At 38.0% G+C, this 26460-nt stretch overlaps 1 protein-coding gene and 1 non-coding gene across 2 annotated transcripts; both read right to left on the bottom strand.

Moving 5' to 3' along the window:
- Nucleotides 1–10525: 10525 nt before the first annotated feature.
- On the bottom strand, nucleotides 10526–22221 carry LOC105446769 (allantoinase, mitochondrial-like). Its single transcript, XM_030987109.1, has 10 exons — nucleotides 22101–22221; nucleotides 20875–21028; nucleotides 19114–19265; nucleotides 17666–17780; nucleotides 16715–16861; nucleotides 15522–15667; nucleotides 14093–14279; nucleotides 13342–13480; nucleotides 12367–12539; nucleotides 10526–11046 (listed from the first exon to the last, which is right to left on the bottom strand). Exons 2-10 carry the CDS (start codon nucleotides 21013–21015, stop codon nucleotides 10846–10848), a joined length of 1401 nt encoding a protein of 466 aa, XP_030842969.1. The 5' UTR covers nucleotides 21016–21028; nucleotides 22101–22221; the 3' UTR covers nucleotides 10526–10845.
- An 828-nt stretch (nucleotides 22222–23049) lies between these two features.
- Nucleotides 23050–23122, bottom strand: TRNAV-AAC. Its single transcript has one exon. It is a non-coding gene; the product is annotated as a tRNA-Val (tRNA).
- Between the last annotated feature and the right edge of the window lie 3338 nt (nucleotides 23123–26460).

The following is a 26460-nucleotide window of genomic DNA, read 5'->3' as shown; positions in this document are numbered from 1 at the left end:
TATAATTTTAGCCATTACAAGTAATGGGATATTGATGTAGACAAAAGCTCATGTACCTATTACAGCTCATTTTATGTATGCAGTTAATTACCTAAAGAAAAAAAAATATGTCAGACAGTCATTCAATAGTGTCTGACATTGAAGTCTAGAAGGTAAACGGGTTTCCTTGCATAATTTGAATACTAGGACACTGCTAATGTTTAAATTTCACAGATAGGACAAAATATTCATAGTTCCTGCAAAGTTCTACATAATTTGATGTTGGCTCCAAAAGAGACATAGTATCTTTAAGGTTTTTACATCTGAAAATTGGGACATATTACGTAATGAGAACAGTTTCTTAGTCTTTACGAGTTAGTCTTTAACGTAACACGAATGTCTCAAATAAGGTGATCATCAACTTCCACCCCTAAGTATTTAAAATCGTAAACCTATTAAATTTTCATTCCATCCATGTATATATTTAAATTGTATGACGTGTACTTTAAAAAATATTTGTAATATTGTCTACATTAACTTTTAAGTTATTCTGAGTGTATCATCTCAGTATCGATTCAACATAATTTTGTTACAATATATACTTAATTCATCAATAATCTAATGAGACGAATATATAACTACATCATCAGTAAACATATTACAAGTACATGTTTGCAAAGACTGAGCTTTAGCATTAAAAACAAGTAAAAATAAGATAGGTCCTAAGACACTCTGTATCATCTCTGTATCTCAACATAATTTTGTTACAATATACTTAATTCATCAATAATCTAATGAGAAGAATATATAACTACATCATCAGTAAACATATTACAAGTACATGTTTGCAAAGACTGAGCTTTTAGCATTAAAAACAAGTAAAAATAAGATAGGTCCTAAGACACTCCCTTGAGGTATTCCATTTGATAATGTTTTAGAGTTCGAAAGTATACCATGACAGTATACCGTTTGTCTCCTTTGAATCAAATAACTAGCAAACCATTCATCCTTTATACCATAATATTGCAGTTCCTTAAGAAATACTTCATGGTTAATTGAATCAAAACATTTGGAAACATCTACGAAGCACGCAGCTACTAATTCTTTTTCATCATAAGATTCCAGCCAATCATCTATAGTTCTATGAATACATGTATAGGCTGAATGGTCGGGTAGGAAAGCTGATTGATCAATATAAATCAATTCATTCAAGCGAAGATAAATCAATAATAATAGTAGAGTTTCTCTAGAAGTTTAATTACATGAAGGTTACAGATATTGGTCTAATGTTGGTTGGGTCATCTTTTTTCTCCTTACCCTTATAAATCAGTGTTACTTTGGATATTATTCAGTCAGACGGAACTGAGCCATTAATAAAACTGGCATTAGATAACAAAACCAATGGTTTAGATACAACTGATGCGCCAATAAAAAGCAATTTATAATCTACATTCAAAATGTAAAGATGATTTACATTTCATCTTCTTCAGGATAATCTGCCTCCTTTACTGCTGAAGATTCTTGCAGATGTAGTGCATGTTTGTGTGTGGCGACATAGTGTTGCAGGATGGGGTGTGCAGGTGAAAGGTGCTTATATACATAGAGCAAGGAAAAAGGTTGCCGGAATCTACTTCCCTCCTGTCTTTAATTGTCGCTTCCACTGATGGAACCAGGACGGTGCCAGGTAAAAATGCCAGAGGTAAAAATGTCAGAGGAAAAAATGTCAGAGGTAAAAATGTCAGAGGTAAAAATGTCAGAGGAAAAAATGTCAGAGGTAAAAATGTCAGAGGAAAAAATGTCAGAGGTAAAAATGTCAGAGGAAAAAATGTCAGAGGTAAAAATGTCAGAGGTAAAAATGTCAGAGGAAAAAATGTCAGAGGTAAAAATGTCAGAGGAAAAAATGTCAGAGGTAAAAATGTCGGAGGAAGAAATGTCAGTCGTAAAAATGTCAGAGGTACAAGCAAAAAAAATGTGTGCCGTCATAATATCTCAGCACTTTTATCACACAGAATGTCGAGACGTACTGCTACTGCATGGGCTAGTCTGTTATATTCCTTTCTTCCATAATGTAAATTTTATAAATGGCTGTGTGTTGTATTTCGTACATGTCCTGAGGATAATACAATGTGGAGAATAGATTTTGAAATTTATTTTGTTGTGATCAGGCTTGCATATAATGAATGTCTAACATTTTGTGATATTTTGAATTGGTTGATGTGTTAATGTTTGTGAAACGGACCGGTTTGGCCGGTGGCAGCCTGCAACATAGCCCGTGTAACGTTCCAGAGACGAACAAAGTCCAAACGAAGAAATGAAAATTCTTGACAAAAGTCAAGTGTTAAAGTGAGTAGTGCATTTAGTACAAAATAGTTACATAATCACGAGGAATCACGAAAAGTTTCATATAAGGGCTTGGCGCCCCGAACTCTGCTAAAGCTTTAGCACCTCATGGCGGCAAAGGAAGTGGAGTAAGAATAAGAAAATCAAGAAGTCGCTCCGAAAAGTAAAAACTCGCTCCGAAAACTAAAAACCCGCTCCAAAAAGTAAAAGACCGTCTCGATTCAGAAGCTCATCCCCATTTTAAACTCTCCGACAATTATAAATAACGATGTAATTTAAACCGAACCTCTGCAAAGCGCGCGCTTCTCTAAAATATGATGGTGCGGTTGGCATTTAAAAATAAAGTTGAGTTCTGGTCTTGCGATTGCATTGTGAAAGAAACGGTGTGGAAGCAATCAGAAAAGGTTGATCATCTAGCATAAACATGTAAGTGCAAGGTTTTGGAGTCATTAAAATGATAAAATTTTGGCCCAGTCTTGGTAAAGTAACAAGCACTGTACACAGACAGATATTGATATGGGACTACACAAACATATGGCATACAAATCGGGCCTCATTTTAAAGACGTTACTTGTCATATCTGGGATATGAAGTCATTTGAAATAGATTTTCAGGGAATAACTTTTCTTTGATGTTCTTCCACACTGGCATAATAAGAATGATAACAAACGCTCACACATTATTGTTCACCTTTCCCCAGAACTCAACCTTCTCTTTAATTGACGTAACATGGGCGGCTTTCTGCTTTGTATCGGAGTAACAAAGCTGCTTATTGATTTTTTTTCCCAGACTATTTTATACCGCAATAGTAATCGACAATATTTTATTGCAACGTGCGCACTTCGGGAATGTGATGGTGCGGTTAGCGCTGATAACATGGCTTTCTGCTTTTTTTCAGCATGGACCCTACTATCAGAGTATCAAAATACCAAGCCCACAAGAAGGTGGAATTGTTGGAAATATGCATTTATTGGAAATTACATATAATACTAGTCATTGCCACGCAGTTGAAATGTCCAACAATCTTCAAAAGTGAAGGAGAAGTGGGGGGGGGGGGGGGGGGGGGGGAGGTTCATAGATATCTGATCCTATTTTGTGGGCTGTTCTGACTTTTCTTTTTATTTAATGATTACACCATGGAGCGACAACTCAGCCTATAAAACATGGCCAAACTTCTCGATTTTAGAAATCTTTTCCCCCAGAAGTTTGCTCAGTGTACCAGTACCATTTGCTTATACAGAAGCATAATATACCGGTATATAAGTATTGAATAAGGCAGACTAATGGGACATGCATGGTTGCTACTCCGAGTTTCACGCCTTACAAGCGATCATCAGACAACTGATAGCATTCGTCAAAGTACATGATTCCTCTACAACCTTGGTACAAATACGCTCAAAATAAGAGCTATACAATACAATAAGACTACAATACCTGAATACAATATAATAAGAATACTCATGAGTAATTCCAATTGTATTTTATTAGTTAGGTCATTTTAGGGGTATTTGTACCAAGGTTGTAGGATAATCATGTACTTTTAAGAATGCTATCAGTTGCCTCATGACTGCTTGCAAGGCGCGAAACTCGGAGTAGAAACCATGTCCCATTAGTCTGCCTTCTCTGCCTAGGCATTGACCACTGTTCGGAAGGATATATAGCAAAGCATATAAGAGGAAGGGGAGAGCAGCCGGGTCACCGTGCCCCAGAAGAAGAATACCCCCTCCCTCCCGTCTTCCTTCGGCAATAATCGGGCAAAAAGTCACAATTTGGGGCCGAAAGGTAAATAAATTTAAACTGGGAAAGTGGAAAATAAAGCAGCGGTGAAATAACGACTGCAGAATATCCCTCGCTGTTCTTTTTCGATAAGCCTAATATATAACCCGGGTTTAACCATAACAAACTTGTCACATGCTTTTGTTTTTTATTTTATACCACTAACATTTATACCTCTGACATTTTTACCTCTGACATTTTACCTCTGACATTTTTACCTCTGACATTTTTACCTCTGACATTTTTACCTCCGACATTTTTACCTCTGACATTTTTTCCTCTGACATTTTTACCTCTGACATTTTTACCTCTGACATTTTTACCTCCGACATTTTTACCTCTGACATTTTTTCCTCTGACATTTTTTCCTCTGACATTTTTACCTCTGACATTTTTACATCTGACATTTTTACCTCTGACATTTTTACCTCTGACATTTTTACCTCTGACATTTTTACACCGAACCTCGAGGGGGAGGGCGTTCCACTGTCGAGCAGTGCGAGGAAAGAAGGAGTGAATATGTTGCTCTGTGACTGCATGACACGATAACAGTAAGGACTAGACGATCTTGTAGTTCTTACGACTGTTGCCGGATGGATGTAGTGGTGGATATCAAAGTCAACCAGAGAGCAGTGCACATTGTACAGTAAGGTGAGACCTTGATGCTCTCTTCTCTTCTGGAGGGAGGTCCATCCAAGTTAAATCAGCATGTCAGAGACGCTAGATGTATGATGATAGCGGTTGAGAACATATTATGCTGCTCGTCTTTGGACCATTTCCAACTGGTTTACACATCTGATGGTGTGAGGATCCCAGACATCACTCCCATACTCAAAAGAGGGCGAACGAGAGCCTGGTATGCAGTAGTTTTGAGCTGAGTGGAGTTGACACGCAGGTTCCTTCTAAAAAAGGCTAGGGTGTTGTTTGTCTTCTTGCAAGTGGCAGATACAAGCTGTGTCCAGTTGAGGTTAGCAGTGAGAGTACGTAATGCCAAGGTATTTGGCAGCTCACACAGACTCTAAGATTTCTCCATTGAGGTAATACAGATGTCTTCTTCCTGGAGACAGTTATGACCTGGCATTTCTTTGGATCTAGTGCCATCATCCACTTGCTTGACCACCCACAAAGCTGACCAAGATCCTGATGTAGCAATTCTGCATCCTCTGTGTGTCTGGATGGTAGGGCACAGAACAGTGTCATCGGCGAAGAGTCTGACTTTCGTTGAAAGTTGGTATGGCAAGTCATTTATGTAAGGTTCCGAGTACTGACCATTCCCTAATTTGCATAACAATTCATAAACATCACTTTCCGAAAGACTTTAAAATTCAAATTTATATACATTCTGGATGTTTCAAAGTAAAACCACAACTTTTAGGCTTGTTCAATTTTCCAACTGAATAACAACAACAACAAAATCGTTCAGTCTATTAGCACTTAATTGATTAGGCAATACATTGCTATCAAGTTCCTACAGGTGATCTTATTCAACTCGCGCCATATTTGTTCTACTATCTTTTCTACTATCTCTAATAACATCCTTGGTATAATCCCTCTCATTAATTTAGTTATAATGTTGATGGTGATGACAGTTATTATAATAACAATATGATATTAATAATGATAATGATAACAACAATAATGAGAAAAGTATTAAAATAACAATTATAATAACAAGGACAATAATGATGATAAGTAGTGTAATAATAATAATAACAACCACTACCAAAATAATGATAATAATAATGATAATGATAATAATGTTTTAATGTAAAATAACCAGCAGGAGTTAGGGTAAAAAACTGCCGAAATGTAACGTATCCGATTGTTTTATCCTTAACTGGCCAACCGGTACTCTCAAATTTCCCCCTAGGCATATATGTATCAGACTCGATGCTCTTACCTATTAAAAATACACTTTAAAATGTGAAGTAATTGGGAAAACGTCGCCAATCATGATTACAAGGTATATACGAGTGTCCATAAGTCAGTAGATGTATTATAATGCATGTAAAACCATCGTTTGACCAAAGTCACAGTCGATTGTTAAATGAAGAAAAACAGTTTCATTCATTGCAAATAAACTAATACATCGCATTCAGAAACCAATAGCATTAATGAAATCAATAGCATTGTTCATTGTTCAACCAATTCGGAATGTATTGCTACGTAGTCTTCGTCAGTCAAGTGGCACTATAATAGCTGCGCTGCTGAGGCCATCACAAGTTTACGCCACCCTTCTCTAGCTGTTGTTGAATGCACTCGTTGCCTCTGACAGCTTTTCCCCTGTCCATAATTATGTGGATGTCTTTCAACCAGGAACTAGCAGGTCTGCCTCTTCTTCGCCTGGCTTTTACTGTTCCTGTCATAGAGACTTTCCAAGACCATCTCCTTATAATTACTACATGGCCAAAAACCTGCAGCTTCCATCTTATGAGCAATATATATCTCTGTATCCATGCAGCCTGTCCAGTACACATCGGTTTGTTCTTCTGTCTGTCAACGGAACCCTTGGTATTCGCTGATACACCCACATTTCAAATGCATCTATCCTCTTTTCATCTCTTTTGGTCATGGCCCATGTCTCACTTTCTTAGTACCTACATTATAAGGAGTGGACTACAACTGACAGGCTGTATTGTGCGCAGTAAAAAAATGTATAAATAAGACTACATTAGGACGTAGCTGCACTATATCTATTTTTTAGCCAAGCTTTCCGCATTTTATTCATCGTCGTGGACTGTACAGCAAATAGAATTTAACAAAGTTGTATTCCCCACATGAAAATAACATACAAAATAATGTAGAGTAAGAAGAATCAATATTATAATAATCAATATTCATCGGAACGAAACATATTTTTGCAAACATTACCTGTCTTTGGATTAGTACTTTTGGTGTGATGTTGTTGATGGCGCTGGCGTGTGTAGAGGGTCACGTGACGTGATATAGTTAATTGAGGCGTATCAAATGGGAAGCGCCCATAGAGTCTTTTTATATAGCTCTATGGAAGCGCCACATTAATTTTATACACCGGCATCACCTAACGTGTTACTTCACACAAGCTGGCGCAATCAACAACAATATCTGAATGACTATACATGTATAATTATGCAACTTCGGGGATAAGTAGCTCATTTCGTCTGTTTGGAGCAAGAAGGACGCTAATTCTCTGTACAGTTATTTGAGTTAATGCCCGTCTGGCTCCCGGCCAACAGACGGTTTGTCAATTAAATTGAATTTATTGAACTTTTGGCGTTGTATAATGGCGTTGGCATGGTTTCACTTCAATCAGCGAGCTCATGATATCATAATGGCAGCTTTATCGATGTCCACATGCACTCATCTATTATGACAAGTTCGCACTATAATATCAACTACGGCGTCCAATTTATTGTATACAGTGCATTGCCTCCTACAACATAGAAGGTATAAATATGACAACCAAAACACACGAAAAGCAAGTTCCCCTATAGTCATACTCTTCTCAACAGCAGCTTGATCTAACAAATAATCGACATCCCGTCTTGTTCCGCCTATTTATTTCCACCTAAAGCTTAAAGTATATTCTGTCTCTCTGTCTCTGCATGTCTCTCTCGCTGTCTCTGTCGGTCTGTCTTTCTCTCTCTCTCTCTCTCTAGCTGTCTCTCTCTGTGTCTCTCTCTGTCTGTCTCTCTCTCCCTCTCTCTCTCTATTATAGCTCTCAGAACTTCTATTCTAATTAAACAGACTGTATGTTCGCGTATGCCCAGAGAACATCATGTATGTAATTTTTTTTTCATGCGCCTCGTTGCTAATAGTCCCGGCCCCCCACTCAGTGATATTTAGGGTACGCATATGCTCGTACCCAATTTTTGAAAGCACCCCCTATCTGAGGACTGCCAACATTTCCGAACCCCCTTTTGCGGGCTTTTCGCGGGCTTTTCCTGCCTTGGAGACCCCCCTAAATCAGGAAAAATGCTCATTTTACCCCCCTAAATTCGGAATAATTTCTCAGGAGTCCAAAGAGATGAGAGAAAAAAAGAAAAACCCCCTTTTTAAAGAAATCTCTGGGCGAAAAGTCAAATACACCCCTTTTTTTACAATTCTCGGGCCGGACTTTGTCGCACGAAAAGTACCCCTTTACCGGACATTTTGGCAACACGCATGCGGTCATTCCGACCTCTGAGTGGGGGGGCCGGGCTAATAGTGGTAAGTGCTGGTTAACTCTGACCACCCGTTTTCCCCTCCAAAGTTAGAAGAGAAAGGTTGCTGTTTTATAGCTTATAAGTCATCAATTTCAGCATTGAATTCCCCTTCCTCTTCAAAAATAATTTGTTTAGGAAAAAATAAACCAGGAAACTCAAAAAACTGTTTCTTTGCTGAACTGAGGCGCCAGTGAATGAGAGAGAGAGAGAGAGAGAGAGAGAGAGAGAGAGAGAGGGGGGGGGGTATCAGTATAGAGACGTGTGTGTGGGTGTGTATTATGTTTGTGTATGGGACAGATGGTGCATACGCCTGACAAAAGGATAAGAAGGGGGGGGGGTGGAGTAGGGAAGAGGGACGACTACCTGTTTCAGCAAAAACAAGTTTATGCTACATACTTGTCTCATTTTACCACACTTTTCAAACTCGAAACCATTCTAAAACTTAAAAAGGAATTAATAAATATATTTAACATCTAAATTATTCATACCCTTCATAAATTTGATGTTTTTTGTGTTTTTCATAACTCAAGAATGAAAGGTTGACTGGTTGACTTAGGCCCTTTGTTGAATACTTTTTAGATGAAAGCTTTACCATGTCACATTCTCAAGAAATAGGGGCAAATCAATTTTTCACACACTTGAAAAAATAAAAAACTTGACAAGGGTATGAATAATTTTGTTGTTTACTGTAAAGAAAGGACAGTTGCATTACCCAATGAACATCAATGCCAGCCTTTCTTTATCATGTACATGCACAAACGCACACCCACACCCACACACGCCAAAATGATCAGGCAGAACTCTAGTAATGAGATATAAAGAGAACAGTGAATATATTACTGTATTACCTGTACATGTATATCTTTGAAAAGGATCATTATTTATTTAAACGACACTAATGCTTAGGCAGCAAAACAGCTTGATTATTGCAACCCCCCCCTCCCCTTTCAAACATGTTTTAAACAGAACATTTCATGAAAAGAAATAATCTTAAGTATGTATTATATAAGTATTATAAATCTAAATTGAATTGATAGTAGGTAAAGAGTAGAGAATGGGCAAGAAAAGGCACAATTAGGCCAGTTCAAGGCACTGAAGTTTAACAGAAAATAATGTGTGGATTTTATCATTCAATTTATTCCAAAGTGAAATACAGTCATATCAGACAAGCGACATGATGTTTCATGAAAAGTTTTGTTCTTAAAATGCCATTGTATTTCAAATATGAAATAATTTTTGACCAAATTTAGATTCTGCATGTACATGTTACGCCTTACAAAACATATATGTGTGTATTTCTTTTCACTATGCTTGGTTTTCACCAAGATCAAGTTGATTTTTTGATAATTTTCATGATTAAAAAAATCTCACAATACAAAAATATTCTTTTAGTAATACATAATCAATTCTTCAATAATTTTTCTGAATATTTTCTTTATAAATCCAATCACTCAACATATACTCCACTTTAAACACTGGGAAAACTTATCTCTTCATTTGCTACGTCATCAAGTCAAGCTCCAGTAATGCGTTAAAAAAAAGTGAATACATACCGTGGTAGAGAATTAAAAGAGGTTTCACACTAAAGAATTATATACTAGCAGAATCTAATGAGTAAACTGAACGTTAACAGATAGTCATTGATCCTAATCAACATAGAAAGTTAAAAGAGATTGCACACTAATAAATTAAAGCACTTTATAAGCACTGTTTCATTGATTATTTTATTCTTTTAATGAGTAAACTGAAAGTTTGCAGATAGACATTGATCCTAATCACCACGTCCATCAGATAGGAATTGAAACCATAGATTTCCCCGTTTGCATAATGCAAGAGCATAATGTCCAAGGTGCTTTGGAAGCGCATAGGGACATTACATCATACCAAGAGAAGTGCTATAAAAGAACAAAATACATTCATTATTAGTGCTTATCTACACGGATATATACTTCCTTTCCTCGTAGTCACGTAAAGAAAATCATGATCAAGTTCGGATTCCAGGGGGGTGTTTCACAAAGACTAAGATCGATTTTAAGTTGAACTTAACTATGGCAGGCGGTTCATGCCACTGATTGCTCTCACCATTATGATATTGATATGATATTTTACCCTTCAATAATGAATTATCAGAAATGTAAGTTCTGTAGATTTGTGACCATGATTTGTACGTCCCTTGAGAGACCAATGCCAATGGTGAGAGCAAACAGTGGCATGAACGGCCTGCCATAGTTAAGTCCAACTACAAGTCAATCTAAGTCTTTGTGAAACACCCCAGTTCGTAAAGTTATGCATGACTTTATGAACGACTTGTATATGAAGTGCCAGATAGGATGCCCAAAAAATGTTCTGAAATTTCCAATAAACTAAATTATGGCACAAAATATACTTAAAAATGGTTGTTATAATAAGAATGTTAATCTACATCTGCACAGTTCAACTTAATAAATAATAATCAATAATGATTGAGCATCCTATTTGGCTTTTCATATACAAGTCGTTTGTAAAGTCATGCATAACTTTACGAACAGCCTTATGAAACACCCCCCTGGTCATACAATAAATTTGTTCAGAGGTGGGCATTTGGTGTTAAGGACTCTCTCTTTCGGCTTGGGTCGCACATAATAAGTGATCCTTTGTGAGTTTCACTGAAGGTACCCTGTTTGTAGACGACCTGACCTCTCACTATGGTGACCTGTACAGCTCCTTTAAGGGTCAGGCCACTGTAGGGGGTCACCTTGTGCCTGTGGTGAATGTTTTCAGGCTGGATCTATATATATGAACAAAGATGCAATCAACAACAACAAAAGTTAAGATATGCCCAATTCCGCATTAAAGGTAAAGATCAGTTCTGGTCATGCAATTACATTGTGAAAGAAACATTGTGGAATCGATCAGAAAAGGTTGAACATGTAGCATATAAGTATTGGTGTGTACTGCAAGTTTCTAAAATAATCAAAATTATAAGAAAATTTGGCCCAGTCTTGCTAAAGTTACAAGCAATGTACACAGAAAGATGTATATGGGACTACGCGACACATGCGTGACACATGCGCAATATCTATCCGGTCCAGATAGATATAATAATTTACCAAATACATCAATTAGTAGGCGGTTTCCAAGCAAAATTTGTACCATCAAGTATTAGTCAAAACATATTCTTTCACATGTTTGGTCATAAGAGCTTCCATTTCATTTTTTGAGAGGAGGGCGCTTTCAAAACTGGTCTTTACCTTTAAGACTATTACGCAGTATTGGTAGAAAAAAAGAAATTGGAATGAAAGATGTTGAATATGGGTCCTGTAACATCAAAGTTATGATTAATTGCATCTCCATTCATCAATCATAACTTTACATGAAATAGTAATTTACAATGACTGTAAGTTGAGGATAGATTCAACAAGGCATGGTCAGAAACAATTTAGTGCAGCAAGATTGGAGTTTTTTATTTCACAGGGCCAAGGTTTTATACCTGACCTGTCACCACAAAATCCAGGCAAATTCACATGTCATTTCTCTCTTTTTAACATTTTCATAAAATGCATCTTCTCTGCTTTCCTAATAAAGAGGTCCATAACATACATTTTCGAGATACATATATGTATATCCACCCTTTAAACAGATTTAAAGCGGGACTGCACTACTTGTATCTACTTGTGCCCTCTATATAGCCAACAATGCCTAAGGGGTACCCATTGGTCCCCCATGATCCCCTGTTTCTTATGTTAATTGAGAGCTGATTTGATGAGATAACCACCTATCACTGACCATGCAGGGAGGTCTAATCCCTCCTTGTCAAACTAGTGCAGACAGGCTTTAAGAGCAGTCAAGTCAGGTGTGCATTCATCCATCTACTGGTTTGAAATAATAGAATGAAGCATTCCCTCTATACTCAATGATGAAGTTATGAAATGTCCCATCTTATAAAGTCCACCAAATTAATCGCAAGTTTGCAGTCTACTATCTCTAATGTACATAGTTGCGATTAATATCAATCACAAATAAGTTGCGCTTATCAACTCTTTATAAGATAGATTTAGTTTTGATAAATATTGTGTGTATTTCAGATTAAAACACATCTTGCACTTACCGTGATGCATGCATCAGGATCCCAAATAACAATGTCTCCGTCCATGCCGACAGCGAGGGAGCCCTTGCGATGGGAGACTCCTGCTAGTTTTGCCGTCCGCTCACACATTAACCTGACCATATCATGGAGTCCCATTCCTTGCTGTTGAGCTCCCGTCCAGAACAGTGATAGACCTGGATGCAATATAGGGTTTGAACAAAATGAGTCAAAGACTTACTTCACCTGCACCCACTTGCAATCCTTTTTCTTTTCTTTTCTTTCTTCAAACTTATTATTTAGATACTTTTTGGAAGAAAAAAAAAATCAGTATTTGTGACACTCCATTCTCCTATAACAGTGTCATGTGCCCCCTCACCCCCTCCTGGCTGCTATTGACTCTAGCATTCATGCTTATGATAGTTGGCCTGTGAATTTATATTGATTCTTTGATTTACCTATGTACTTTCAGATTTTCAATCATATCTATGTATTTATTTTTGTAATTCAGTTGTAACATTTCATGTAAATCAATTATCTAATATAATATATTTGTTGTTTGAATATTTGGTACTTGATTTTTCAATAAATGCAGAAACATCTACTAAAAAAAGATGAAAATGGTATTCATGTTATGTAGACTTGTCCTGTTCTAGTGGATACACTAGGGACTTTTTGATTTGCTTTTCGCTAGTGGACTACTACTTATGCGGTCATTTTTTTTAGTAGTGCGCATGTGCATCGATGAGCTCATTGTTCGTAGCGGAATTCTCTAACATGTTTACCCTTGTTTTGATGTCGGTTGATACGAAACAGCCCAATGAATACATATAAAATATAATACATCCTGGATATCAGTTACTCTCTGCAGATGCTCTGCTCATGGTACTGTATATACAGTCAAAACATTTTCAAATAGTTCAAAAATTGATAATCTTTTGTTTTCAATCCATAGTCATTTGACTTCATAATGGAGAAATGTGTCTAGGCTTTTCTTACCAAACTGCATGGAAGAAATTCCACCCCAGGCCTTCATGAAGTCTCCTTGTTCAAGAAGCTTGAGTTCTGGAGTACATGGAGAATGGTCCGAGACAACCATGTCAATGTCACCATTCTTGAGTGCTTCCCACAACACCACCTACCAATTCATGAGAGAAGAGAGAACTCAATTCAATTCAATTTATTGGTCATGCACAAATTAAAAGTAAAATTGGCATACAAATCATTCTCTGGTTGTTTCCATCAAAATCCCACAATGTCATATATACATTAACATAGAATCATTAATGATTGTCCTCGGGGGGGGGGGGGGGGGAGGGGTGATTGTCTAGAGAGGAGAGATGAACAGTGCAGAAGGGGAGACAAATTACAAAGGATATTAGGATGTGAGGGATCAGAATGGAAAGGAAAAGAAATACAAAATTGTCAGACTATTTTACATAACTTATATCATTTTGTTTTGCTACGGCAGATTTTTTAAACATATTAATTCCCATGTCATGTGGAACCTAAAGCGCGAGTGGTAGAATTTTTTAAACCTTATCTGCAGGGAAAAAAATATTTAACAAATTTGGGGGGCTACTTTTCAAGCTTGCTTCCATGAAAATAACACTCTTTAATTTTCATTACTTAGTTTTGTATTGAACTCCATGCAAATATTTTGGAGCTCTTTTATGACTTTCGGGGGCTCTTTTGGGCATTTGGGGGGCAAATTCCCCCTGAACCCCCAAGTATTTTTTTCCCTGCTTACCTGGTTGTTTTTATCCCTGATTGGAGGACAGCATTTGAAATGGGTTCCCCCCTGCGGTACATCCTCTGCGTTGAGAGAGAGGTAATGATGACAGGTCTCTACGGTGAGGGGGGCACCTTGGCGACGGGCATCCCGGATAATGGGGAGAGCATCGGCAGAGGAGAGGTGGACAATGTGGCATGGGACCCTGCCAATAGTAATGATAACAAATATATGATAGTAAAACCTGCTTTAGCGAACACCTGCATAGAAAGACCACCAACTAGTTTCCCTTGACAATTACTTTGTGTTGAAACTTGTACTTAATGCAGGACGGCACTACTTGAAGCTACTTGCACCCTCTATATATCAAAGAATGCCTAAGCGGTGCCCATTGGTCCCCCATGATCCCCTTTTTCTTATGTTAACTGAGAGCTAAATTGATGAGATTAACCACCTGTCAGTGACCATGCAGGGAGGTCTAATCCTTCCTGGCCAAACTAGTATGGCGGTGCCTTAAATTTAAACATCCTGTCCGTAAAGACCACCTTTACTTTGTCCCTGGAGTGGTCTTTATAAACAGGTTGCACAATATCCTTACATCCACTAGAATAAGTGGCTTATGCTGCTCCAGTATCAAACAGCTTGAGTTATATGCTTCCATTACAGTTCTTAGCTTTACAACATTCCAGGAATTCCCATTTATTACACAGGACCGAAAAAGGCAACTGGAGGTCAAATTTCTCTACAGACTTGTACATGTACACACCGAGCAGGGTCTCCTTTTCTAATGAGCCATTTTTTTTTTTTAAATTAAGGATTGAAAAGATCAAATTAATAACCAAATTCCCATGATTTTGTTATGTTTTGGGGGACCTTTATGATAGAAAGTCACTCTACAATTATACTTCTGGTGCTTAAAAGGAATTATTTAGTTTTAAAGCTTATCTGCCATAGTTTACAGGAGGGATTAGAGCGCCCAGCAAGGTCACTGGACAGGTGGTTATCTCATCAACTCAGCTCTCAGTTAACATAAGAAAAAGAGGATCATGGGAGACCAATGGTCACCAATTAGACATTGTTTGTTATATAGAGGGCGCATGTAGCTACAAGTAGCGCAGTGGGCCTTTAAGGAAGTATGAGTCTGTGTGATGGGAAAAGTGAAAATAAGACAAAACAAACAAACGAAAATAAGGAAAAGTAATGATGCATCCATTCTCTCCCTCTCCTCAAAGATATATAGTTTTATTCTGTCTCTTGTCTAATCATTTTTCCTCTCTCTCTCCCTGTCCGTCTCTCTCTCTCTCTGTCTCTCTACATCTCTCTTTCTCTCTGTTTACCCTTCTGCAAGTTACTTTTGTTCTGTCATGCACTTTGACCTCTATCCTCTTCTTTCTCTCTCTTCTTCTTTTCCTCCCTCTTTCAACATTCAGTAAAATGTTCACCGTACCTATATTGGAGGCACACCTTAGCCACCAGCTCTATTGCCTTGTTCTCCATCTGTTTAGGTCTGGAGTTTAGGAAGTCGTTATACTCAGCAGACGTGTCTACCTCTGGGGCTTGCTCTGAGCTCGGTATCTCCATCTCAGCATGGAACTAGAGTTTAATCAAACAGGGAGAACACGATATATAATTACTTAATAATAATAATTATAAACAGGACTTATAACTCGATATGTAGATTCTTAATAATAATAATTATAAATGGTAATGACAATAAATGGATTCATATAGTGCCTTTTGCGGAGGATGCAAAGACAAATTAATAATTCAATCATATTCAATCATATATGCCATCTAGATATAATTGTGGTACATATGTTTCTACAATACCCCTGTAGGAAAAGATTATGGCTTTATCAACAACTAAAAAAATTTAGCAAATGGGAGAGGACCTCCCTTCACAGTTGCAAAATTGTGTTTGAGTGATTACAACTTCAACTTGAAATTTGAGGATAAGAAAGTTGAATTCATTCTGACCTTTATCTGTCAACTCTAACCTAACTACTGATAATACTACAAAAATTGGTAATCTCCAAGGCCAAAATTACATCCCTTGTGTTTTACATGCTTTCATACAGATGTTTTTCAAAAAATGAAAGCAATAAAGGGTTCATAATATTAGTTTGAAGGCACAAAACAGGATTCATTCTGCTGAAATGGGAATACAAGTCAGCAAACATGTATGATAAATGTATCTGAGCTGCCAACCTCCAGAACGAAAAATCAGGAATCACAAGGCTCAAAGTCAGTAATTTTGGGAATAAATCAGTAATTTCCTAGGCGGCGCTATGAATCTTTAAAAAACGGCACGACATCACTGCGCGGACGCATGAGCGCATGATCATCTGAAATTGTTGGTGATTTTACTCACACAAATTTGCTAAATATTGATTTTTAAGTCATCACGACACATCAGTTTTTCATGAAATATTGGCTTCTATTAAGAGAATACTTGATATTTTTCGTCTTTCTCAGCGAATGTTGGATGGCCGCCATACTGCACAGTACTCGCTACGATAAATCATATTCAGTTTAATCCGTAATTTGAGACAACATTCCGTACTGCCGTAATGATCGTTAATTTCCGTGCCAATTACGGGAAATCCATACTAGTTGGCAGCTCTGATGCTAGATATTTACCAGAAGAACGCTGTTAGTACCCTTGAGTTGTTTCATGGCCTCATGAAGATCTTCCTCAGTGACATGAGGGAACTCATCCACTCCACTGTGAATGAGAAAGCATTTGAACCCAGCTATACCGGCCTGGATCATGGGTCGTAGGTCAAACTGGTCCGTGAGAAAAGAAAAAGGAAGATACAGTTCTTGTAAAGCACATGATTATATCACAAATGTTATTTCTCTACGTGCTGTAATGGTGAACATAAAGAAACATCGTTTATTGAATAACAAGAACTTTGAAAAATTAAAAATACAATTAAAAAGGTTAAGGCTTTTGGTATACCACATGATAAATACAATGTGGCATTTAGAGCTATATGTGTGGCATAATTATAGAGAGTTAAGATATGTTTAATTAACATTGCTCGCCACAGGGGCAAAGTAATCACTACATGTTTCTTTTATAGTGCCTAATAATTAAACTACACCTGATGATTTGTTTTGTGATAAGGAGCTTGTGACTTCACTAAATTGTATTTCTCCTCAAATTTCTGATTGTTATTAAGAGTTATTTACACATTTGTATTTTTGTTATTAAGAATTTATTTATTTATTTATTCATTTATTTAGACATTTGTATTCTTGTTGTTATTTCCACATGTGTATTCTTGTTATTTTAATTTGTATAATGAATTATATTTGTTTTGTTTATGTATATTGTGTGAATGTTTTTAACGGACTTGCTGAAAAACAGCCTTGTGGCTGATAGCAGGTGTTTTTAACCGTGGATAAATAAATAAAAACAAACAAACAAACAAACTGACCAAAAAGCTGATATTATTGTCCTTTGCATTTCCAGCCAGGTAATTAAACCACTTGACTAGGACACCCCTTCTATTGAAAGCAATCTTTTGAATTACACACCACCTGTGTGTGCTATCAGAATTGTGAGGACCCTTTGTTTTTGCCTACCTGGTTTTGGGGCACAACTCCTCCCCAGAATGCCACATCCACATAGGATGAAGCCTTGGCATGTGACATCTTCTCATGGAATGCGTTTAATGTCGTTGTGGGTGGAATGCTATTCCTGGAAAAACAAACAGAGGAAATGTGCTATTTATTCTTTTCCTTCAAGGCTGGGCAATTGCTCTCTGTTTAAATGTGTCTGTTACTTTAATACAGAGATTTGTATTATTGCCTACTTTGTTATTTCATGTACCGGTACATGTATAATTCTAATCATTGCTCTCAGTCAGAACGAAATGATTACATAATAGATATGTAGAGGTGTTGCGGTCGAGTGGATACGTCGCCGGACTGTCGATCACAAGGTCCACGGTTCGAGTCCCGCCGCCGCACTCATGTCCTTTGGCAAGACATTGATCTACATTTGCCACACTCCACCCAGGCGAGGTAAATGGGTATCTGGTAGGAATTTTTTCCTTGAAATGCTAGAGCGCCGTATGGCAGCCGTGCTAAAGACAGGGTAATAATCGGGAGCACCAGGAGGGTCAAATCTGACTGACATGAGTGCTATATAAGAACCCATTATTATTATTGTTATAACTTCCTTACCGTTTTATTTCCTACACAATTAGTTGCAATTACTTTTTTTTATATACATGTAACTACCTGCTCTCCTTTTATAAGTTTATTACTTTTGTTTGTAAAGCACTATGAGAACTGCAATATATAGAACAATGAGGCTGTTCACACCGGCAGAGATAGCGCGCGCTAGACCGCGCTATCTCTGCGGTTTGGAAGGTACTACGTCGTTTCGGTCCGCCCAACAGCGAGCCACGGCGAGCCAAAATGGCGTGCCACTGGAGCACCTCTTGGGGGTGGTCCACGAGAGATAGCGCGGTCTAGCGCGCGCTAGAAAAAAGGGGGTGCTACGATAGACCGCGCTATCTCATTGCAGTGTGAACGGCCTCAATGAAATGTATTTTCTAAATTCTTTTAAATATTTTTGCTGGTACGTGAGGGAGCAAGTGAGTGTGTGTGTGTTGGCTATGTGCTTATGATTTAAAGGGATCGTTTATGTTAAATCTGAGATGCATGGCCCTACCTGTAATCAGTGTCTGTGATATGGTTTTATATTGAAGCCCTAAAAAAATTGAGCTTCAAAATGATCACGAAGTGCCTCAAAAAAGTGAAAACCTTTGAGTGACCGGTAACCGGTTATACCATACTTGTTTTCTCCAATAGACTGTAGTGTTATGAAAACCGTTTGGCAAACACGAAATTTGATATCGATTTTCAATCATAAATATCTTGATAATCAGACAGGCGATCAGCTTGTAAAAGTCATGGGGTTCCTGACTGACCTAAATGTTTATAATTATCATTGCAGCATGAGCTAAATCAAAGAATTTTTTAAAGGATCTAAGACAAAGTTAACGGATCCCTTGAACACTTACAGTGGCATGTCAACGATGGTAGTGACTCCACCAGCTGCTGCAGCTCTAGTGGCAGTCCTGTACCCTTCCCACAGGGTTCGACCAGGTTCATTGACATGTACATGACTGTCCACAACTCCTGGCATTACCAAATTTTGGCCTGCATCTATATCCTGCAAAAAGAACAAACAGACTTTGTAAGAAGTGGCAGATTTCTGTGTGTGTTTGTATGTGTTTATTGTGTAACTGAAAACAATAGTCAGTTCAGGTATCATCATCTTGTTCTTCCTCCGCTATTTCGGAGATCAGCGATCCCATGGGCCGCAAGACATATACTAAACTGGTCACAGGAGCACAAGAGTGAAGCTAAAAGGTAACATCAAGGCAATGGACTGATAGCAACTATCAATAGAGAGTTGACAGCTGGTCACACTAGCAGTTCGTGTAAGGAGAGTTATTATGAGAGATATTGCTGTAACGAAAAGCGGAACTGACAACCTGAAAGCATAATGCCCCCGGCAACACCTTCTGCAGTTCTGGTTAATAGTATAGTATTAATGACTGCTTTGAGAGAAATAGTTGTTTTATTACGCTCAAGGGAAGGTTAGAATTGTGCTATTCCCCGAGGCTTGCCGAGGGGAATAGCCCAATTGTAACCTTCCCGAGAGCGTATGAAAACAACTATTTCTCGAATATTAAAGCAGTCATTAATACTTTTATATGCCGAAAAAAAATAGACTAAAAAATAAAAAATAAAAAATAATTTTTTTTTTGTCGAAGGTGAGAGTCGAACTCTCGCGTACAATGAGTGATGAATCTTATTCCAACGCCTTACACCACTCGGCCATCGCGCGCTGTTCACGAGCTTGGCAGTTTTGTACAATATATACATTAAAGTGGATTGAAACCGGCTTCGGCGTGATGAATGCTTCGCAAAAGCACCCTTCTTTTACTTTTGCAATGCATATTGGCACGAACTTAGATCAAGATCTATCGGCAGATGTTGTTTTTTTGTTTTTGGAAGTTTATTTTCGTCTTCATGTCAACAATGCAAGATAAAATTGTCGGTAAGATCGATCGAGATTCAATTGTATTGAAATTACCGACCAATCCTTCGCACACATACGGTATCCTCGATCGCTCAAACCATTTTTTAACATGTAAACCTATGGGGTAACCATGGAGGCTGACCTATTTTTTTAATAACCATGGTTATTAAAAATAGTAAATGTTTTATGCATGGTTACCGGGAATTTTACAGGAACAGTTGAAGTTTATGAATGCAATTCGACCAATCAGATGGCTGGATTTCTTAAATGAGGTATATAATTAATTCTATTTAAAATATTAAAATTCATGACCTTATCATCTTCCACCATTGACCCCTTTATCTGAACTCTAATCCGTTAACCCTTGCATGCTCATGCAGTTTGGTTAAAATTGCTCCAATGCAAATATAGTCACGACCAAAAATCATATTGCCCCTGCAGGCCTTAAATTTCGATATTTTTAGGGCAAGGCCACTTTTCTGTAGGGCACATTCCTATATTACAGCACAAATAGGAAGAATTGGAGAGGGCACAAAAAATCTCCAAGGCCAATGAGAGGGGCATTGAGGCCAATCAAAGGAGCATCCATGGCCATGGCCTTGGATTAGTTTAAGCCCTGCCCCTGGCACCAACTTATACAAGTTATAAAAATATACTGTATACACTGATCACAAATATGTCCTTGTTGAAAATAATAGATCCACATGAAAAATATATTTAAAAAAAGTCTTACTCTGTCTTGATTCCAGGGCACCTGATCCAAATCTGAACGGTGAATGGCCTGTATGACTCCATCTTTGATTTCTATGATGGCTGGAGCCACAACCCCTTCAGGCAACACAACCTTCTGACCTCTGACACGAAGACTACTCATCCTCCCAATAGACCTTCATATAGTACACAAAAAAATGAGAAAATTCAACATTTTATTGACTTATTCATGTTTTTTTTATAATTAGTGAATGGCCGACAGTGGCTGTATTGCTCACGACTTACAAAATATGCATTTTAAACGAGGAAGAGGGTAAATTCAATAAACTGGTAACTGCATGTACAATTAGAGTCAAGATATGAAAATACAGTCAAATAAGTAATGAAGGTGTAAAGAGAAAGGTAATAACAGGAAGAGCATAAATCCATGGGTGATGAATACTTAACAGAGCATTAAATCACACACCGACTCTTGAAGTTTTATTATTGCAAAGGACATAGAACTCACATTTAGCCTAGTGTGATTTAGAACTCGATAGAAACTACTCCCCAGAGCTCAGAGGGAATAACAGATTATCCCTAAACGATTACTCGTCCTAATAGTAATACCCATCTTGTATATTGTTGATTTAAAATGGCAAAGAGAAATTACGCATGCACAGAGCGCCACACGAGATACTGCGCATTTTCTCTTCGCCATGTTGAATCGAGTGAACAAGGGCCCGTTCCTAGAAACCGTCATAAGTCTAACTTCTTGACTATCCCATTGAAACGCATGTTAATTCTATAACACACGTTTCAATGGGATAGTCAAGCAGTTAGACTTATGACGGTTTCTAGGAACGGGCCCCAAGTGAACAACATGAATTGGGTTAATGAAGCGAGGAATCACTCTTTTTCCACATGGAAGGCTTCTTTAAATTATAATTTCAAGTTGTTGAACATTGTAAGTCCAAAATTGTCATTACTACTTCTTTACATTTCGAAAAAATGTGACCCAACCCGCTGTTTTAATCGTTTTCCTATGCAGGCTCAGGCTCTGGAGCTCCGACGCCGGAGTTACGGCCTCCCATCCCATAGCCATGCCTGCCACGAGCGTCTCGGGCTCCGTCACCGCACTAACTGCGCCAGGCTTATCGACCGTATCGTCGAACACATTCACACACGTTAACAAACAAACGTTAAATTAAGCTATATAGTTTCGGCTATATCGTCATCCGAGTCACTGGGGACAAACTTGAGACGTACCTTATTTTCCAGCAATCTTTCTAAAGGATTCACGGTTGGGAGGTTGTCAAAAGAAATCTAGATTCTAATGTCCACGATGCGAAAAGTTGCGAAGTTCACACATAACATATATACCGCGATCGCGACGGACCTTGTTTTGATGGTAGCTGTGAGCAAACAAACAAAATTTTGCACAATTTCAAAATATTGCTGGTATGCTGCTCATAATAAATTTAGGCCTAAAGCGTATGGATTAATTTCATGAATGTTTAATTTGAAATCATTACTTCTACTTACTTAAAAGCAAGGAATTATGTTTATACATTTCATAGCTTGTTAGTAATATTCGTTTGTTTTCGGGTATGCAAGGTTTTTGTTTTCGAATTGTCAGCTACCAAAAAATTATCACTTGCCATTATCAACAACATTATTATCATCATCATCATCATCTTAATTATCATCATCATCATCATTATTATTGTAGCAAATGAAAACTGTTGTATAGATGACAGTACCGTCATGCATTTCTCTAAGTCTAACAAATAAATACACTGAGATGATAACAGTCGGCCACTAGTCCGCGATATAATGGCAATATCTGGCCTATAGTGAGCTTGTTCCTAATTTCATGCTCTTTGTCAACCAATATAAAAATGCTTAACAGTAAAGCTAAATCTTATGAAAAAGCCTGACTTTCACACAAATCCAAACTCCAAAGCTTTCGATCCCATCATGATGGTTGACTCATTGTATACTCGTTTTGCAGCTTAGTATTTGATTATTTCCCGAGAAATTATAACAATAGACCTACTATATGAGCATAACTACAGATAACCACTTTCGTGTATGAATTTTAAGTCGCTTTTATTACCATTTTCATAAAAATCAGTATTGAAAGGTAACCTTAGGGGAAAAAACATGAGAAAAAACTTTTTAAAGATAATTGAAAGAAGAAAATGCAAAGCAAAAGAGTTTCCGCCCGGGCTCGAACCGGGGACCTTGAGTGTGTTAGACTCACGTGATAACCACTACACTACGGAAACACCACATATCGGTATTGCATTTATAATTTTATATACGTGGGTCTAGCGCGGGTTGAGGGCAACACACGGACGTACGCACTAGTACGCACGGTAACGTAATACCCATTATGTACTGATCGCCAAGTTGCTTACTTCACCAGCGACTATACTATGCTTTCAGAGTGTGTATGTGTGTTGTGTCTACGCGGCATAAGATAGCTGAATGGAAAATATAATTAAAAAAAATGATAATAAATCAGTCGATTTTGCAAATCTATCACCACTTATCTTTTTGATTTAGAGGAGAACTATAATGATACTCAGCTAGGTAGTAGGTACCCTTTTTCATATGTAAGGACATCTGATGAATGCCCCACTTTAGGTGCGAGAAGTGACCTTTTTACTTTCTGATACCATTTTCCCTTCTGATAAGTGCCCTTATCCTGTTTATTTATAAATAAGTGCCCCTTCCCTTTCTAATAAATGCCCCTTTCCACCTCTGATATTTAGTGCTCCTAAACAAATCTAAATGCCCCTTTAACTTTGAATAAAGGCAACTTTCCCCTAAATGCCCCCTTTTTATGGGATTGCCCCTCCGATAAGTGTCCCTTTTTTACATCGGCGCGTGCTCCTTTTCGTTTTTTTACCGCCCTTTAAGTACCCCTTATGATCTCCCTATGTTTCAAAGATTCGGAGAAACTGCGTGTAGTAACAGGTACCCTTTTCCGATCACCACGATGAAAGGCAGTAGGCGGGGGGAAGGGGAGCACACTGCTCCAAATGTGATAAGAGTGAGTTGTGCCCCTTTTTAGAATACTCGTGTTCGTTTTCAGTTGTATCATATGTCTCTTTTCTAGAAAAGTCATTTTAATTATATAAGTTTGCCTTTTTTTTTCTTCTTTTTTAAACACTAAACGTTAACCCTATTAAACTACCGTAATATAGGCATTTCCTAAATTCTCATTAAAACCCATGCCCTTTTGAACTTCGTAGAATACAAATTAGTTAATCAAATGCCCTTTGTTTAAGAATATAAAGGTTCAAGCCATGAAGGAGTTTTCAAACTAAAACCATAAAATGAGACAATCATAATTTCATAAACGGTCTTTTGACATGATGATCACCCCTCACCTCCCCCGAGACAATAAATTTCTTATAGACTCCTTTAAACATGTGCCCCTACACAAAAGGGTCTTGTTCATTAGTTCATTATGAAATTGTGCTTAAAATCTGATCATGGTTGGTGATTTCATCTAAATAATAAAATGTAATGGGTCGTAATGCGACCTCACAAATTTCAATTTTCTTTTTTGCTCGCTCGCAAATGAATCTTCAGAAAATCACACATAACAAAAAGCAGAAATGTATTTGTTAAGTGACGCAGTATAATGGGTCACGTAAACAGAAAATGTTGAACATCGTCAACGTTAATGTATTAATTACAATGTAGAATTATAAAACATCGTCTAACAATTGTATTTTTTTAAAAACTTTAAGATAACTATTTGAATACTGGCCTTTCTTAAAGGAAGTGCCATTTTTAGTTGGTGCATCCCCACTTGTACCGCCGCCCTTAAGTGCAGGCAAATGGTGGCGCTGATTTCTATGACGTGTCCCGATTTCAATCTCGGTTTTTAAAAATATACCCATGAAATATTTCTAAGGGCGTGACTATAGCTCCCCTATCCACCAGGGTCGCCGCCGGCCTGCCTATATAATATAGAGTCCAATATAGGGGAGTGGTACTACACGTAGTACATTACACACATCGACTGCATTTATTCATTAACTCTCCCCCCCCCCCCCCCCCCCCCACCCGCCTGACCTGCTATTCAAATGCAAATATGACCACTGAAAACAATTTCCATGATTAGTCTGCATTACCATACGGCCATCCGATCATAGCTATTTTTAGACGCGATATGTCCGTAAATTGATATCACGGGATCGGGATGTGGCTAGACGTTTTATTTTTTGCAAAGGTACACTTGCCTCATATTGTGCACTGCTGAATACATACACAACAATACTATGGCATATGAAACGCATTAATTCGGAATATTTATGGCCAATGAGAATAATTTCCATGGTTAGGCTACCCGACACCTTACCGCCGCCATATCACAGCTATTTTTAGACGCGATACGAAGATTGATGTCACGGGATGTGGCGCCAAACGTTTTATTGCTGTCTTGTCTGATATTGTGCACTGCTAGAATACACGACACAATTGCATAGCATTGATTCAAGATTTTGTTATGGTAGCCATATTAAAGGTAATACAAAGTTTTGGTACGGGATCATGAATTTGGTTCAAATGAACATATTGGAAGCGTATGCGATCCTACAATATTCAGTGATCGTTGTCGCAGTTGAAATTGAGTCTAAAGTTATGAACTCTTTATGTTGTATAGCTCCCTCTCAAAGTCAAGATATTAATTAACTATAAAACAAAGTTTCTTGACTAAAATCGACCGATTAGCTATTCCCGTTTGGAAATTATATATCACAACTACATACATGTATTCTGATAGTTTCATGGTCGCAGCTACGTACATTATACGGCCGTAGGCGCTATTTGAAGTTTATCAAAATTTTTATATACAGTTTTTCTCGAAAGCAGAAGGGTTTTAGCAGAAGGGTTTTAGGGGCTACATTTTGTAGTGCTTATAATAATCCACAGGGGCATCCAAATATACCAAAATTGTTAAGATTCACTATCCAGCCAATTTTCGAAATTTCCCAAAACTTTGTATTACCTTTAAGAATGCTCTCAGGCTTGGTTCTAGAATATTAAGGGGAGGCTTATAGGGCGGGGGCTATAGAGTGCTGGGGTTCTTTCATTCTTTTTGTACACGAGCCTTGCCTGTGCTCGAATCCAATCTTAATCAAGATTTTCTCTTTTTTCTGGGGGGGGGGGAGCGATGTATAGTGGGACATGGGCAACGGATCCAGTCGGCGGCATGGGAAGGGGCTAACTAGGGGGTCCAATACGTGGGAAATATTAAGCAATAAGCGGGGGGGGGGGGGGTAAGGAGCACTAATTTTTCCCCCCAATTCGTGAGAAAATATTTAGCTCTGTATTTTTTTGTTTTCGTGCCCCAACGGGGGGAGGGGGTGAAGGTAGTGAGCATTTCTTTTTTTACTCAACACCCCCCCCCCCCCCCCTTGAGCTAGGGGGGGGGGGGTCCGTCTTCTTTTTTCTATAAAAAAAAGGGTTTAATTTACCTGTTTGGGGGACCAGGGGAGGGGGCTCCCTTAGATCCGCCACTGGATATGGGAGTCGACACATCGGGACATTTTTTTTGACAGTAGATGGTAGTATACGTTAATCTGAAGTTGTGTCAGTATAAGGCCAA

Source organism: Strongylocentrotus purpuratus, unplaced genomic scaffold (assembly GCF_000002235.5).
Source record: "Strongylocentrotus purpuratus isolate Spur 01 unplaced genomic scaffold, Spur_5.0 spur5_scaffold_16, whole genome shotgun sequence".
Taxonomy (NCBI): domain Eukaryota; kingdom Metazoa; phylum Echinodermata; class Echinoidea; order Camarodonta; family Strongylocentrotidae; genus Strongylocentrotus; species Strongylocentrotus purpuratus.
Note: the sequence above shows the minus strand (reverse complement) of the source record. Positions and strands in the feature narration are given on the sequence as shown.